The 17707-nt window shown below is 45.4% G+C and overlaps 1 protein-coding gene across 4 annotated transcripts in view; it reads right to left on the minus strand.

The window, feature by feature from the left end:
* The window catches only part of ULK1 (unc-51 like autophagy activating kinase 1), an 80058-nt gene that overhangs the window by 44578 nt on the left and 17773 nt on the right, over positions 1–17707 (minus strand). For all 4 annotated transcript variants that reach the window (XM_040576614.1, XM_040576612.1, XM_040576613.1 and 1 more), the window contains exons 6-9: positions 13261–13434; positions 11715–11788; positions 8638–8739; positions 670–728 (exon numbers count right to left, since the gene is read on the minus strand). In XM_040576614.1, the coding sequence (XP_040432548.1) occupies positions 670–728; positions 8638–8739; positions 11715–11788; positions 13261–13434 (409 nt within the window). The remainder of the gene's footprint in view (positions 1–669; positions 729–8637; positions 8740–11714; positions 11789–13260; positions 13435–17707) is intronic.

Below are 17707 nucleotides of genomic sequence, written 5' to 3' on the forward strand. Positions count from 1 at the left end.
TTGGCTTTAGGAGCTCGCAGTTCAAAAGTGAAGACCACAGCAACAAAACCAAAATATACTGACAAATCGCAGCACCGCGCAGCAGCTAGTTCCTTCACTAGGTAACGTATACCCCTGGGATGAGGGCAGTTATCTTCCCTCCGTGCCCCACGGAGACTGCAGCAGTGTCCGTTTCCACAGCGGTCACAGTATCTCCTCCTCTTAGCAGGATGGACACAAGCAGTTGCCATCCTGACACGTGAAAACGTGGGAATGTGATCTCCAGGCAGGTATGACAGATTGCAGGAGAAGCCGAAGTTTGGCTGCTTGCATGAATCACGAATTGCCATGATTTTTTCTTCTTAACAGTGGTACCCAGCCTCAGAGAAGCCATACACAGGAAGGGACTACAACCTGGCTCCTGAAATCACGAACCACCCTGATTTTTTTATTTTTTTTTGCAATGGAGGGGAGCAGTAGTACCTACAGAAAGCAAGAACACCATCTCTGGAAATCTGCTGCTCTCTGACTTTCTCTGAGCCCCATCACTGCTGGTTTAAGCAACGGGGCAAGGCAGGTAGCCAAATATTTTATAGGCATCTCCCCGTGTGACAAGCCAGAAGCACGTGGGGATAGGTGTAAAGAGAGTAAACAAGTGCATACAAACATGAACACTGGGAGAATGCTTACTTCGGCATCAGCATCTTGTTTTTCTCATAGAAGAGACGAAGATCCTGTGGGCTGCTGGCCTGTAGGGGAAAAATAAAAACAGTGCATGAAGCAGTTGATAGAAATGCTAATCCCCTTCCTCTACTATTTCACAGTTACTCTGCAGAGCAGAGAGGCACTTTTCAATCCCTGAACCAACACAGACAATGAGAACCTGCAGTTTGCTTTAGTGTAAAAAGCCAGCCCTGTGACAGAGTGAAAATACCTTATTTCAGCCTCCTGCCTTTTTGTCGCTGACCTGGTTCTGCCCTGCTCTCCCGTTCTGAGCCCTGAGCTTCATTTCAGTGGGCTCTGATGCTCAGGTCTGAGCTGGCCCAATAGCCTCACCCAAGAGGTGAAATAATTGCAGACTTGAGGAGTCCCAAATGATGAATGGCAGCTCCTGCTGAGAGCATGGATTACTGCTGCAGGGTATTTAGAAGAGGGCAGGGAGCCTGTTGATGGGCAAGGAATCTATGAAGAAACCAGGAACATGGGGAAACAGCAACTGATTTAGTTTTTTACTTTAATTCTAGGAAGCCAGAAGGTCTCAAGCCACAGCTCTTATTTCTGTAGTAACATATAGAACTGGTAGAGATGTTGACAAGATCCCAAATTGTGAGAGAGAGGATTAAAAAAAAGGCTCAGCACAACTAGAGCTTTACAGCTGAGGTTAAAAATAAGTACAGAAGCACAGACGAGTCTGCTAACATCACTTCTCCATTTGTTTTTATACAATCAACAAATGCATGCCAGTCAATTAACCCTAGTGTCTAAAGCTTTTCTGCTTAGGCAATATCTCTTTATTAAAGAGAGAGTAGGCTGGGTAGCATGACACAGACAAGGTAAATATAAACAGGGAAGGAAGATCAGAAAGGTTCGTGTGCACCCAATTACTGGTGCAGCAGAATGCTTAGGAAAGTGTGAACCAGGAGGCAACAGGCAGCTCTCCTGGTGTTGCAGACAGAAAACCCTCAAGCCTTCCACCTACTTCCATTTCTAAATTAGAAGCATTTAAGGTCGATTAAGATGCTCAAAATGGCAAATCAGACAAGCCAATCTGCAGATGGCCATCACAATACCACCAACACAGCACGGCTGGAAAAGCAGCCACATAAGATGCTGTTTCAACATCACCTACTCCCTCTGACTAAAGATGAGCATGAAGTTAAGAACGGCTGAGAAAGCTCAGTACCAAACTCAAAGAAACCACAAGGCAGCTGCTAGTATCAATAAGACTGGCGTAATACTGATCAGGACAGCACTTCTTACATGGTGTTAGCAACCCAAGCTTCGCAGCATCGCTAGCGGTAAGACCACAATGGGCACTGCTGTTTACACACACCCTCCCACCCACCCAGATCCTTGCACAAACAGAGCTACTGGATTCCTAACAGAAGGAAATAAAGGTTTCCTAGTTCTCTCTGCAATAACCTACCCTCTGCTGTTCACAGACACAGCAGGGACCCAAACAGGAGATGCAAAAACACCGTTTTCAGAAGCCATTAAATGGATGTTGTTCAGCAAAGCATGTTGTTATGTAGATGCCAATCTGCATCAGCTTTCCAATCACCGCCGCTCAATTTGATTTGCTTCAGTAAAATTCCATTTTACACCTCTCCCCTTGCAGATTTTGCCCTGTAATTAGATTCTTAATATTTGGCAAACTTTAACGAGGCAAGTGTACACACCGCACCAAATGGCTTGGCCACGACACCGTGCGTAATGAAAAATATGCCTGACAGACACAGCGTACACGGAGGAACAGAGCTCCACTGCAGGGAAGCTAAGTGTCTGCTCACATCAGAGAGATACAAGCCTTGGCTGTTTTCTCTGTTCATTTCCTGTCGCAACAACTCAATTGTTTCACAAATACAATGAGGCTCTGATCTATTTCAAACAGTGTTTTGTCAGAAATTTTCCTGGCAATAAAGATGAAGTATATTAAAAGCAGCACATATGCAAAGCCCAGTTCACTAGAAAGGGTTTCTAAGCACTAGCTTGGGTGGAACCAAAATCCTCAATTAAATTCCCCTCCTCTTTGTACAAATTAAAAGAGAGACCCGTTTAGGGATGTTGTTTCTCCCCATTCTACTTTCTCAGTACAATTCGCACTTGTTCTGCGAGGATCATACCCAGGCCATCAGGCCTCTCTACACCCAGACCATGCTTTCTCACTGGGGCTTGTCCCCAGCAGCCCACAAAGCAAGCCGGTGCCTGACATAGGTGGCTGTCTGCTGGGGAGCACAGTCATCTTAATGAGCACCCTGCACAGACGACTGTGGATCGCCATTCCTTTGGTAAAACCAACTCCAGCTTCACGTAACTTTGAGCGTTAAGCGAGTCACACAGCTCTGCCCGTAGCAGCAGGCTCCCAGGAACGAGCCCACTGGTGGCAGCCACTTCACAGACCACTGCTACCTCCAGCCACTTCGCCCAGTTCTTCCTACAATAGCGTAGTGCTTCTCTGAGAATCCTACGATGGTATAGTGCCTCTCTGAACGCTGAGATGCTTGTAAGACACTAAAAACACCGTTTGAATTCCTTCCTCTGGGATTGAAGGCCTTAATATGAGATCTACCTTCCCGGTAGATACACACCCTGTCCAAGAAAAACATCAGAAAAAAGCAAGCAAACATTTCAGGCGCCTACCAACTGCACCGTTCAAGGTACGCAGAGCCAGCTGCTACCTGCAGGGCAGCACCCATCTGCCAGAAGCCAGGATACAGAACGGCCAGTTCGGTTTTAGTTTTCCCTATCAATAGGAGACGCACCAGCAGGCCACCTCATACCCTTGCTCCCCCTCTCATGTTACTATGGAGCAGCTGCGTTAGCGTAACTGGGTCTGTTTTTGTCTGCCCTTTCTATATATAAGACAATCAGACAAATCCAATCCTGCCCCTCTGTTACTTTGTCCTGAGCAGCAGTGGAAACATGTTTAGCCGGCAAAGGCATTCAGCACAGCCCTGCCAAATCCCACCCGGTGCTGGCTGCCTGCGAGGGAATTGCACCCAAAAAAGCAATGGTGTTTCCAAAAGCGCTCAGCACCGGATTTGTTGCGCTTGGGGAAAAGCTGGAGCTGCACAGGGCTCAGTCGGAGGGGGCCAGAGACATTCACACCCCCGGTGAGCAGCGCTGTCTGGTCAACAACTCACAGCACACGTCATGGTATCTGCTCTCCTCTCTGAAGCCTTTCCTTCAGATTCCTGGGGATTTGAGGGTGCAAAGATGCAATTCAGATACGTTAAAAAGAAGTGAGTAATAATGCCCCCAGCTCAACAGTTCTGAGGAAGAGCTTGAAAACCTGCTGCAAATACGTCTTCCTCATGCAGAGCTACATTTATTTGGTGTTTTAAGACTCCCAGAGCTAAGTGGCAAGCATCCAGAGGAACCTGAAAGGACAAGTAGCAGAAAAAAAATCTCTTTTCTTTAGCTGTCCATGGAGGTTTTTCCCTCAGTTCCCAAGAGAACAGGATCTGGTCCGCAGACACGAGGCAAAAAGCTGACGGCTCTTACTACAACAAGAAGTTGATCGCTCTGTCAAATCTTAGCACAGCAGTCCAGCACCACTTTTAAGCTCAGCAAGGAATACCTGTCCCCTTGGACACAGAGAGCTGCTCCCAGAGGAGCAGCTTTGGGAACGCAAGAGCAGCCTGCCTAACAAATAAACCCGGAGTTCCAATTCTGGGTATAAAATCCTCCTCCAGTTTTCCTCAAAGCCCATTTTACAACACAGCAGGGTTTTTTTTTTTGTTTGTTTTTAAGTGACACTTAATCTTAGTACTTACACCAGAGGACTTAATTCAGAAATAAAGCAGTAGACTTGGTACACCAGGCTTAGAGACTAATTGTTCGTCTACCAGCTAGCTGGGATGAGAACATACACGTGCAGGTTAACTGGTTCAGAGCTGCCAGACCAGCAACTTGTGTTACATCTCCTGCTCCTCCCTGCTCCCTGGCCATAAAGCAGCGAGGAGATGCTTACAAAGGCTCAAACAGGAGACAACCAGGTTTCATGTTCCCTGTCAGGACTGCATGTCTGAATGGACTCGGTGCCACTGCCAGATACAGCTCTGACACGGGTACGTGTGTGTCTGTGCATCTCCTTACCCTGTTTTCAAAAGGGTCACACAATGGAACCCACCAGGATCACCAGTGCTATTCTTCCACCTCCCCAAAAAAGACTTGAGTCATTTAACTAATCATATTTCAAACATCATCTACAAGGACAAGATAGCTTTTGGAAATTCCCAGGAAATTGACCTTATGTGATTTTTTCTTCCCTGCCTGTCTCCAGTTCTGCTTCTAGTTGTCACCTGTCTACACAGCCTCCACCTCCCCGTGGTGGGCACTGGTCCCGATCTTTTTGTCCCAGCTGAGCACAAGAGAAGACTGCTACACTCGAGGCATTTCTCAGTGCTGGTCAGCAAGACCTGGAAACGCTGTTCCAGTCCTGTCCTCAGTGACGGCAACGAAGAGTTGCAAGAGCAGGCCGCTTATTAGGCAAGGCAAATTAACAATTCCCCATTAATACAGCGCTCAGCAAATCTGTTTATAGGGATTATGAATCCTGTTAATCTCATCCCTATGGCAGCCTCACCGTTTTGTTTATGGGCATGTTTAATACAAAAAGCCCCTTACGACAGCTTCACCAGCCATCCTACCAACTGTTCACATCTGAGCATAGCAGTTTCTTTCTTGTCTGCAGGCAAGGAGGCAAGTAAGGGACAAGAACGGCTCCGGGAAGTTGCCTTGGGTGACCCAGCTACAGTTAAAATTAACTTTGAGACAGCTAGAAAACACACTCACGCATATACATGCACTCACATATCGCTGTCTAGATTTACAGGCACCTTCTGGATTGACAGTTGCCTCAGCCTTTCCACACGTGTTTGATCTTTTCTCCATCTAACCCAGCCCCCTGAAGCCTATTTATTTTTAGGCAACTAATTCCTCCTTGCTACAGATAACACCGGAGTCCTTTTGGTTTGCATCTCCCTGAAGTTGTCTAATTGGCTCACGCAGCGAGCAGCCAGAGAGCCCAAAGGCAGCGCGTTTCACGCTGTGCTCCAGACCCCCATGGGAATCTCAGCTAGACAGAGGTCAGGTGCTGCCTGGGAGGGAACACACCGTGAGGATTTAGCCTGAAGAGGTTAACATAAGAAATCCAGCTCCTGGCTGCCCACAACTGCCTGTGCTGCTGGCACTACGCAGAACGAGCCTGTTCTCTCTCCATCCGTTTCTAGATGTCCCCTCCAAAAGCACGGTGTCCCCAGCACCTCTGGCCACATGTCCATCACCTCTGTCTGCTACTCTCCTCCCGCCAGCCCTGTAAACAATAGCTCCTCGCCTGCTCAGTGACGGTCAGCAAATTCTTACAACACAGTCATGCCAACAACGAAATAAAGCTTGTTAACCTTTAACTAGCTTTCCAACATCTGCCTTCGTTCACCTGAAACTTACAGCTGGGAGAAGGCAGCTTGTGACACACGCAGTCAAAACAAATAGATGGAGCACAGAGAACCATCTGGGCTGAGCTTTTCTTTCTCCCTGATCAAACAAATCCACAGCTGCTACTGCAGTAACAAATGGGGCTGGGCATTTTGTTTCAAAATACAAACCCCAAAAGAAGAAGGGGAGGTGCGGGTGGCGGGGAATATAGAGAAACAAATGACTCCTAGACCAACAGATGCCAGATGTATATGGGAAAGAAAGAAGTTCTCCATTCAAACAAGCACAAAGCAAGGATCAGAACCTGCTGGGCAGGGGCTGAAGTGCCCTTTCATCGCCCACTGCAAGGCAGGGGACTGCCATGGCTCAAAGGGACACGAGCATCACAGGACTGCCTCACCTCTGCGCGAGCCTGAGGACACAGATATAGATAGGCAGGAGGCCAATGTTATTCTGACCATCCTCCTGCCCAAAACCTCGTCTGGAGAGCTGAATGAAGCTGCCTGGTATTCAATTTTATCTCCTGTGAGAAGTCTTGGCTATAGAAGCAAATGTTTTTAGAAGAACATTTCTGCAACATGCTTGACCAGAATGAAATGACCAGAAAGAAAAGCCACCTAACTCTTTTCAAAGAAATCAGATGCCCGAAGGTTGTGTGAGATATTAAGTGGAAAAACTTCAGTGAAAAACACCTGTGAATGTCACCATGTTAGTGATAACTACGTCATTTAAATGAATTCAATATCAAGGGGCCTTCAGAGACTAAAAGGGACCAAGTTACAAGACCAAATCAGTGCAAAGCTCTCCTATGCATGCAGTCAAAGCCTGCTTTCTCCACACCCACATTTTTTCTTACTGCACAAATATTTTCTTTTATCCTAACAGTCATTTTCTCCTCTCAAACAAAGATACCAACACTAATAACAAGTGCACGCAGCCAGCAAGTGGGAGCCATTCAGGAGTTTCCATGTACTTTTGTAGCGGTGTTTATAAAAAAGAAACATGCAAAGGAAATGAAGTCTTGCGCTAAATACAGAGCAAGCTGGTGGGTAGAATATAAGGCACTGGAATGGAAGATTCTCATAGCAACAGGGAAAAAATTACCCTGAAGGAAAAAAAAAAAGTTCTTCACTCTGAGACAAGACCAAAACATACCATTACTTTCCTTCTGTATTTGCCCACTGTTTCTTGCAACAGATTCAGAATTCATTTTATCCTTCCTGATGATTTAACTGCATAAATATTCAAGGTCTCATATGAAATTGTAAAGAGCTATAGAACTAAGCTCAGAAAATCCTGCAGATTTTTTTTTTTTTTTTTTTTTTTAAAAAAGGGAGACAGGATGGAGAGAAGTCAGGACACGCGAAAAAAGGGCTATAGTTCACAATTGCCCTAAATGATCTAAACCTGCAGGGCTGGCATGAACTGGAACTCACATCAGCATACAAATTTGTGTTTGTTTTTTTTTTTTTCACGGATTAGACAGAGATGAGCTCTAAAGAGCTCGAATATTAAAGCAGCAGAGAATTATCAGCAACTTGAGTATCTCTGCTCCGCTGCAAGTCAGAAAGGAAAAAAACCTGACAAGTACAGTACTTTAAAATAGTGGTTGTAAGGGGGAGTCTGCAAATCTCATTCAGCATGGAAGAAAAAAAGTAACAGGCAGCGTACTCTGTGGCACACTAATGATTGGGAACAAGAAAAATGCACTGAGTTTAGATTAATTCCAGCTATACTTAAGATTAGAAGTATGTGAAGTAATCCTGAAGCAACCTGCAGAAGGTTGCAACGAGTTCTCCATTATTTCAAAGCTTAAAATCAGAGAATGCCTTTCACAAAATATATGCTCTAGCTCAGTCAGGAGTTATGGCATAAATTACAGGGTGGAGTTTTACTGGACTGTGTTATATTTAGAGGGGTTTGGACTTGATGAACATAAACATTTCAGGCTGGAAGGGATTGCTGTGAGATGACAGATAAGATCCTGTTGATAAGATCCTACTTAGCTGCTCTAAAAACAAAGTCAATTTAGCTGCAATACACCACTTACCACCAAATCACCCCTAACATTGACTTGCAATTAGTCTTCCTTCTTGTCCCTACGGACCCATCAGAATTAAAGTCACGAATTATACAGTGAGCATACTTGTAAATATGAAACGTTCTTCCGGCTCCCCTACTTTTATTCAGGAAAATTGTCACGGATCAGCTAAAGCAGTAGTATTTCCAGGCACACACTTTTTTTTTTTTAATAAATGACTTTCTCTAAGGATCTGTAACCATGAAACACATTTTACTGAGATAGAGCCCAGAGGAGAGGAGAGCCATCTTCTAGTACCATTCCAGCATTAAAACATATGAAGCACCACATTGTCAATGTGCTGGACAGCCAGACCTGTATAAGGCTGGGTCTGTGGAAATTTTTTAAATCCATTTACTCTAAAGTAGATGTCACCTATACTACTACTAATTTAGAAACATGAAATCGAAGCTACTCACCTGAAAAGGAGCCTTTCCGGTCAGACACTGATAGATGATGGTTCCTATACTCCACAGGTCAGCTTTGGCATCGTAGTGTTGAGACATGATGACTTCGGGTGCCTTTTTGGGGAGAGAACAGAAGTTTCAGAAGTTTGTTTTACTAAAGATGCAGGCCATTTTTGGCAGCTGCAGGAAAGAAACACAAGTCACTGATATGCTTTAAAAACCCCTGAGCTGGATTTCCCAATAACTATAGAAGATTTGCTCCCAACAAGACTACCTTGACAAGGCCAATTCCCTCGTTAAGCAGGGGAAGCAGAGACTTTTGCTCGGGCAGACAGAAAAACACCCTATGCTGTTAAGCCTACTTTAGGCAAACACAGTACTTTCCCTTCTCAGCCATACCATATTCTGCTGAATCAGCCTGTACTGAGAGAAGTCTCCTCGAAAATCACAGAGATCTTCTAAAGCAAGGAACAGATAAGTGATCAAGAAAAGCAAAGGCACAAACCGCACAGGTAAGCTCCAGCCTCTGCCCTGACCAGCATCACTCACGTATTTCCTTCATTTAGCCCAAGATGACAGCGTACTCAGCATGCTCCAGAGCCTGCTGCCAAAGCCAGTTTGGGTTCAAAGGCAGATCTGCGCGTTGCAGTCCAACAGCTTGAGCCCTGCTGTGCCTCAGCCTCCAGTTTCCTATCTCACACCATACCCTCTGCTGCTCTCTCCCATGCTTGCTCCAGAGGCTGGAGGCAGCTCAAGCCCGCAAGGCCCTGCGGTTCAGCACCCAGCCTGCCTGGGGAGCGGCGTTGGAAGAGGGGCAGGAGGGCAGGCTTGCTAATCCCGCGCATTTGTAACAACAGATTAGGCTGCATGTAACAGAAAGAAATGGCAGCGGAGAAGTCAGGGACAGACCAAGCTGCTGTCGCCAAACGAAGCAGGAATGACACCAAACAAAGCCAAAGAAAGCTAGAGGATGAGAACTACAGAAGGTTTCAAGTCTCATGTGACATGGATTGTATCAGGACTGAGCCACAAAGCTCACTGTGGTGTTGGTAACATGCCTTTCTTTGTAAGAGAGCAACATGAAAACAGCAGCAATGGGCTATGAGCTAAAACAGGGAATAAGGGCTTGCCTTCTGTACATGTTCCCAGTGCTAATGCACAAGATCCGTAATAGCAACAGAGACAGACTTCAAAGCATCCCCTGAAGACCAGTTTCACCCTCCCTGCACAAATTTCCCCCAAACCTATCAGTAAATAGAGAACAATACGAAACATTGAGATTCCCTGTAATGTCCAGAGTCATTTAAATTAAAAAGATAAAACAGCAAAAGGTCATCAGTAGCTTCTTTCAGCCAAAAACAAAGAAAAAACACATCAAGCTGGGTGTTTTGATTTACTTTCATAAGAGACTCTGAAAGAAAAAGTATTACTAAAAACAGTTCAGGAAACTCATAGGAGGGAAAAAAATGACATCTTCACATATAGCATAGTTCAAATAAACATCAGGCTTCAAAAAGGGAAAGAGAGGAAGTCTGTTTTACTTGAGTTTGTACTGTGGAACATGCTACCCCTGTGCAGCGTAGCACAGTCCAGCTTAACTCTTTGATCTAAAGGTACAGACAAAACTCAAATGGATTAGAACATATTTACAATCAAGGAAAATCAGGAAAGCTGGAGAGGGACTTGTCAGGGAAATGTAGTGATAGGACAAGGAATAATGGTTTTAAACTAAAAAGGGGTAGGTTTAGATCAGATATTTGGAAGAAGTTCTTCACTGTGATGGTGGTGAGGCACTAGAACAAGTCGCCCCAAGAAGCTGCAGATGCCCCATCCCTACCATTGCTCAAGGCCAGGCTGGATGGGGCTTTGAGCAACCTGGTCTGGTGGGAGGTGTCCCTGCCCATGGCAGGGGGTTGGAATTAGATGATCTTTAAGGCCCTTCCAATCCAGACCATTCTATGATTCTGATTCCAAGTGCCTGCTGCCCTCAGGGCGCTTGTAAAAATTTCAACCTAAACTGATCCACATAAACTTTTTTTTTTTTTTTGACTTTGAGCTCAGACACCCACCCCCAGAACTATTACATGGCTGGTTTTGACATTTTTATTTCTGTCCTGGCTTCGTCATTTTTAATTTCATTGGCTTGCTGAGACACTGAGATCCTGACTGCTTCCATGAAAGCAAACAAGAGACTACATCCTCACATCCCGGTCACAGACAAGGAAGTTCAAAGGAAGTGAAAGGGATCAGTTTGTTTTTTAAAACACATCTGTTTCTCAGGCTAAGAAGTCATCCCTGAAGTAGCTGGTTTGCTGAAAGAATCAGCATGCAGAGGGTGGAGAGAACAGGGAGTGGCAGTGCACAGAACAAGAAGCAAGTGGTCTTTACATTTACACCCATTTCCCGAGTACAAAACATGCTTAGCAGCAGTAAGTTAGCAAGAAGGCAATATCTGTGCCTGAATAGTCCGTAGGCCTGAAAGGATTTTGCAAGACCAAACAGCTAAAAATAGTTGGAGAGTTTACAAAACTGCTGTTTAACAAGGACCTTGCTCTTGATATTCTGGCCTTAGCAAAAACAACTGAAAGACTCGAGGTGACCGTGGGCTTATGGAACCACTGTCTGAAACAGTCCGGCCAAAGCAGTGATTTACTGAGGCTCTTCAACAAGGAAGCAACACTGCCAATATAGTCAGACGTGTGGAATACCATCCTGGCCCTCACTCTGCTCCTTCGCTGGCAACAGAGAAAATACATTTCATTTCCCTGCACCTTCAGTGGTAAAAGCTCTGGTCCTCTCTGGGAGTACTGTTTCTGGGAGCGGAGAGCAATCAATACCCTGTTTTGTTCAGTTTTATATATCAACAGCTCACCTGAGAGTTAGATGACAACACATGCACCTGTTGCCTGACATTACCCGCAGCTAGAACTCTGAAGTAATAGCTGTGTAATAGCTGTTTTCTAACACGTCAATAAAATTTCACTTTTTTGGGGGACGACTAATGAAACACAAAGCCTTGCCTCTGGGGGTGGGAGGTGAACAAAGAAGCAAGAACAATACACAAAAACTTGTAAGCAAAACACACTTACCATGTACATTGGTGAACCACATAAAGTCGCTGCCATCATATTATTCTGCAGGTATCGGGCAAATCCAAAGTCAGCTACAAAGAGAAAGAGAGGGGTGGGCCAAGATCAGACATGAGCTCTAGGGAGCCTGCACCTTCCTAAGTTCCCCCGAGCCCTCACAGCAGGTCATGTACCCCACACGAATCACAAGACTTTGACAGCTCTCTCCCTGAGCAGTAACATCCTTGTGCTCACTACTGACACATAACAGAGACACTAGAAAAAGGGAAACCAAACCGCACACAGTATTTAGAAGAACGAACTTCCATTCATTTTTAGAGATCAACAGACACTTCTTTCTGTATCCATTTGCTTGCATTCCAAAATGTCAGCTGCTGGAATCTTCTTGACTTCTGGGAGACTGTGCCAGTTCTACCAGCCAACTCATCTGCTGCCATCCCAACTTTTAATTTGGGGAACTAACAGTTCCCCTCCACTGAAAAGGGTGCAGTGCAGCAGGCATCCAAGAGAAACCACTGCTTGCTACCACCCACATTTGTAGGAAAGCCCTAATGAAAAACAGTCTTGCTCTATTCCTTCACAAGTTTCAGCAGCGCTAACTCCAGGACGAAGGGAGAAAGCTGAGCCATTAGTTCACCTGGTAGCTGGAAAAGCCAAGGGCTAGGAATACGAATATGAGTTACATCTGCAGGTTACTCAGCATCTGATCATATGATACTTGGAGGTTCTTTCAAGGTTAGTAGATATTTCGAGCAAGGAGATTATCTGACACAGCTGTTTATACTGTCATCTGTCACTAATTGGTACAGCTAGCTGTTCCCTGGACCATGTATTTCTCAGGGAGGTGGGAAGGAGGGGTTGCAGGGCACATCACACCGAAGAGCAGCAGTGCCCAGGAGGTGGTGTGCTATGCCCACAGCCCTCCCGCCTGCATCTGCGACTCCCAGATAGCTTATTTCCACCTTCCAGACAATTCCATGCTTCACAAAAAAGTGAATTTCTGAAAGATGCAGCTGCGAAGCCTACCTCTAATTCAGACTGTAGAAACATCTGCTTTGTGATGTGCCTGACTTCCTTTATGCTCTGAAACCAGCCAGGAGAAGAGCTACTTCTAGGCATTAGGACACCACTTAGTGTTTACCCTCGGTTCTACTAAAAGCCTAATAGAAAAGCCACTGCAGCAGCTCCTTTCTTGGTAAGCCTGGAGATTACAAGCCAATTAGGGCAGGTTAGTATTTGTTTTTACAAAGGGAGGCACAATTCAGCTTGGAAATGGAGCAAGGCCTGACCAATTTACTTTATATTAGTCCGTGTCTTGACGGAGCAGAAAGCTCTTGTTCCTACTGCTTGGAGGCGCACTGAAGTTAGCTGAACTCGGTTATGTCTAACAGAGGAATTAAGTGAGGAAGTGGAAAAACATTAGGGCGTATTAAAAAGCGGAGAAATTGTCTTCTAGACAGTTCCCAAAAGAAATTGAGGCTTGCCACTTATCTGTTACCAAAGTCTCCAGAGAGCTGTTAGGGTGACACTTGTAACAGGGTCTTACCAATCTTTATGCGTATGTTGTTGGGATTTGATTTCCTGCCTCCAGCGTAGGAAAGGAGGATGTTCTGTGGTTTCAGATCCCGATGGATGATGCCTTTGCTGTGCAGCATTTTCATGGCACCTGCTATCTGCTGAAGAAAGAGCCTGATGGTGTCTTCACTAAGGGTCCGCATAGCTAGGGAGGAAGAGGAAAAAATAACCACAGATGAAAGAATTACACTGCCAGTTCTCTGAAGAGCCCAGGGGGTAGTTTCTCCACAGCAATTAGCAACAATTTGGTTTTTTTTTTTTTTTTTTTTTTTTTTTTTTTTTTTTTTAACTTCCACGCACTATTTCTGAATGCTTAGTGCAGGCACTAAGAGAGAGCTTTTGCATTCCCAGCTTATACTGTGGCCAGGGCTGTTTTCAGCCCTGAGAGTCTAATAGACATGGTGAACTCAGGTCAGTGGCAAGTGCCGAATTTGGGTTATCAGCTGTGTCCAAAAGTGACATTTGATGAGGTTTAGGACTTCCCTCAGCGGGAGCTGCCAGCTAGCTTTAAGCATGCAGCCAGACAGAGCCCGCAACTTGATGAGTGAGAGGGTCACCTCTGAGCTATGGTCAACAGCCATCAGACGTTACAGCTTTATCGAGAAGACTATGTCTAAACCTGGAGACACGGTTAGGATTAGGATTTATGTCTGCAGCAACCATTATGGCTCAGGCTGGGCATGGAAAGGCAGGCAGATTAGGGTACATGGCCACCAGGGATCTGAAGCCAAGTCTAGGCCTAATCCTTGTGCATCATCACCCACCGGACCAAACCATAACTCTAATCCAAACCCAGTGCTAGGATGAAAAGCAGTCCAATATCTAGCAAAAATACCCCTACCAAACGTCCCCTGCAAAGTCTTTATTAATTTTTAAAAAATATTTCTTTATAAAAATCAAATTCTGGTCATACGGAGGCACTGAACTTATTCTCCTTAGCTAAGGGCTTCCCAAGAACTGTGGCGTGAAAAATAAATAACAGTGAAGGGATTAAAATAATGTTCATCTGGACCTTCTAATCAGACTGGTGCAACATTAGCTTCTGTTATTTTAAGAACTGCATGCATGAAACTTGTCAAAGCTCGGAGCAGCCTGCTGAACAAACCACAGGACCAACAGCGCTACCAGCCTGCTCCCTGATCAGTCGCTGAATAAGTCAGGCTTAAAGAAAGCACCATTCCACTTGAACTAAATCATTTCTTTTGTAGAAGGTCCCGGTAAATTACTCGGGACTTCATTAGTATTTTTCCAGCTGTTCTCTAGCAAAACCTTAAAACAAGCTGGCAGGAACTTCAAAATGCTACTCTACCTCATCAGCTAGAAGGGAGGAATCCTTATGAAAACACAGATGAGGTTGCAGGCAGCTTTAACACAACACAGGAAATTAAAAATTAAATCTAACTTTTGAAATATGCGCATGGGAAGCGGATAAGTTAAACAGCATTTAGAATAGAAAATAAACTCCCACCGCTCCCAAACCCCACTGTTCTAGGGAGAGGCACAAGCAGAGCTAAAATGTCACCACGGCCATCAGCCGCTCCTGGATGCGTACACGTGACACAAGTGCACATGTATATAGAGTTTCTCTCCCCTTGCTGGGCCTTTTTCCTCATGGACTGGCACTCGGCTGGAATTCAAGAGACTGCCCTGCAAGAAGGGGCGATTCTGTGAAGAGATCTTAAAGAGATAAGAGGCAGCTTAGACGCAGATCTACCAAACCTACTTGCATCTTCTGGGAAAAAAAAAAAAAGAAAACAACAAAACACCCACTCCACTTCTTCCTCTTTAACAAGGCTTTCCCCGAGTGGACTGGGACACCTATTCTTGAACAGATAAAACACCATCCTTCTGCGAAACAGCAGGAGCTCCAGAGATTTTTGCCCAACTCAGCTCAGGCCCCAGAAAGGAGAGGCTGTCTCACCTTCCCCCAGACAAGAAGCAAGACTTGGAACTTGGTGGTTCTTAGCGTTATGAAGCCAGCAGGCAATTAGGAACTCCTGGCTCAATACGCCTTGCCTCTAGCAGAGAAGCTGTTTTCTTTAGAGCCTTGTCTTGACCTGCAGTTCCAGCAGCATGCCACATCTTCAAGGCGTTACCCTCCCTTTTATACAGTGTGGTGGCAATAAGACCAACACTGCACTAGCTGCCAGTTAAGCCTCCCTAACCCTTCAAACCGGGGAAAAAAATTATATATATATATATATATATATATATATATATATATATATAAAATATATATTTTAAATCATAATAGCCGAGACCAGAAAATCCATTCCCCTGAGGAATATAGTGCCTCTAAGCTACCAATTTCTGCAGAATTTCTGCTTTTCCACTTCACAGAAGTTCTGCTTGAAGCTCTTAACCTTGCAAAGGTGGTGTGCTCCTAACACACTTAGCATCTATGCTCCTGTCTTGAGCCTGCAGAGAGATGCCTCCAGTCAACCTGCTGTGGCACAGTGAAGCCACCACGCTGCAGCATAGCAAAGTTAGGCAGAGGTCTGCCGGGTCCTCTGGCAGCATTAAATCTCAAGAATCACAGTAATGAGTCAAGGGAGGACTGTGAAATTGAGAAGATGCTCTCCGTAACAGAAGAGGGACAGGCGGTTACACTGGGAGCCCAGGGGCATACCCTTTCACTTCACTCCATTAACGGACACATCACAGAGAGTCCTTCTCTCTCATACTCAGCCCATCAGTCTACCAAATGACAGCAGCAATCTCCAGCTGAAGGACAAAGAAACAAATGCAACTGTCGCTTTGAGAGACTCCCGAAGTCTCTGAAGAATAGGGCAAAAATTAACAGGGCTTGTACTATCAAGCTCAGGGATTCAAAACCCAACAACAGAAGATCTAGGGGTCGGACTCCTGTTCCCTTCACACTTTGCAGCATCTGGATTTTTCTGTGTGCTGTCTGTAGCTCATCTTGACACATCCTTCCTACTGACACCTTTCTCATTTACTTCAGGCTAGCAGGTTTACTATCACATCAGGTTGTCTTGTTCTACAAACATCAGGAAAAGCAGCATTCGCATGCTCCAGCTGGGAAGATTACCGAGAACCAGAAACATTTACACATCGGTCTGCAAACGGTCTTCAGACCAACCACCATCAGCAGAGGGAGAACATACAGAAGACTCATTTGATTTAGACGTCACCAAACAGATGTGGCAAACGAGACAACTCTCTGTCTCCATGACATCCCAAACAGGAAACTTGTACTTCTGTCCCTGCAAAAAAAAAAGGTCACTCTCTCATCTTCCCCAGAGAACTGGCAAAACACCGAGCCTGCACTGAAGTCCAGGCATCTCCGTGGAGGCCTGTGGTCAGCAACACATTCTTGCAGAGATCGCTGCTTCACAAGCCTCACTTTGCCATTACTGAGAAGTAATAATATCCCCTCTGTTTATTTTCATGGGCTCCACTTGAGTGAGGAGGCCCTCAGTGTGCTGCCTTGGGAACAGCGGCTACGCAGGTCAGGAGATCAGAACAAACATTTACCGCGGGTCAGCACGAGGCCTCGCCTGCCTGCCTGGTAGCTCTTGAGGCATAGGAAAAGGAGGAAACCACCTCAAAAGGTGGCTTTTGGTCAGCACCGTAGAGAGATGTAGCAAATGTTCAGCCAGCCCAGAGGCTGCCTGGTAAAGCGCAGTAAACAGGCCCTGACAGCTGAGCCAAGGGTATACTTGTATACCAAGAGTGTACTGGAGCACACTCGCTGATGTTGAATGACAACACCATTTTGGAAAAGTTATTTAGGAAAAATAACTTCTCCTCTTACCCACAGGTGCACAAGCATCTCTTTAACAAGCATCCCATCCAAATCATGCTGAAGCCTGAAAGGCCAGGCTGATTTATTTGGGTCCACCCTGCAACCCCCCCAGGGCCACGTGTGCAGAGCGTGGCCAGCACAACTCCTGCAGAGTCCCTTCTATTGACACCAGGAAACTAACGTGACCACCCATAACAGCCTGTGTCAATGCCAACTCACAGAATTTACAGAAATTGTAGATGAACCTGCTCTGATCTCCTGTCACAAGCTACAAAATTTTAGTTATTCCTGTAGTAAAAACAGTGACTTCTGGAATGCTTCCCACGGCTCTGCCATACATCGCAGAGATCTGCCACGGTAAGCTCAAAACATACCCTGCGATGGGCTTTAAATGACAGCAGCATCCACAGAGATCTATCAGAAGGGAAATCATTAAAAAACAAAAAACACCACCACCACAGAAGCTCGGCTCAGCAGAACACATACAACCTCGGCTTGTATCAGAGGTGGGGTTGACCAACAGTTTAATCCAACACAAATGCGCACTGCACTGAAACGTGCACATATGCACGTCGTCCAGTTATGAAGACGAGGGGAATTAGAGTGCCTTTTGATTCAACACAGGATTACCATATTGCCTAATGCTTGT

Source organism: Cygnus olor, chromosome 17 (genome assembly GCF_009769625.2).
Source record: "Cygnus olor isolate bCygOlo1 chromosome 17, bCygOlo1.pri.v2, whole genome shotgun sequence".
In the NCBI taxonomy this organism is placed as follows: domain Eukaryota; kingdom Metazoa; phylum Chordata; class Aves; order Anseriformes; family Anatidae; genus Cygnus; species Cygnus olor.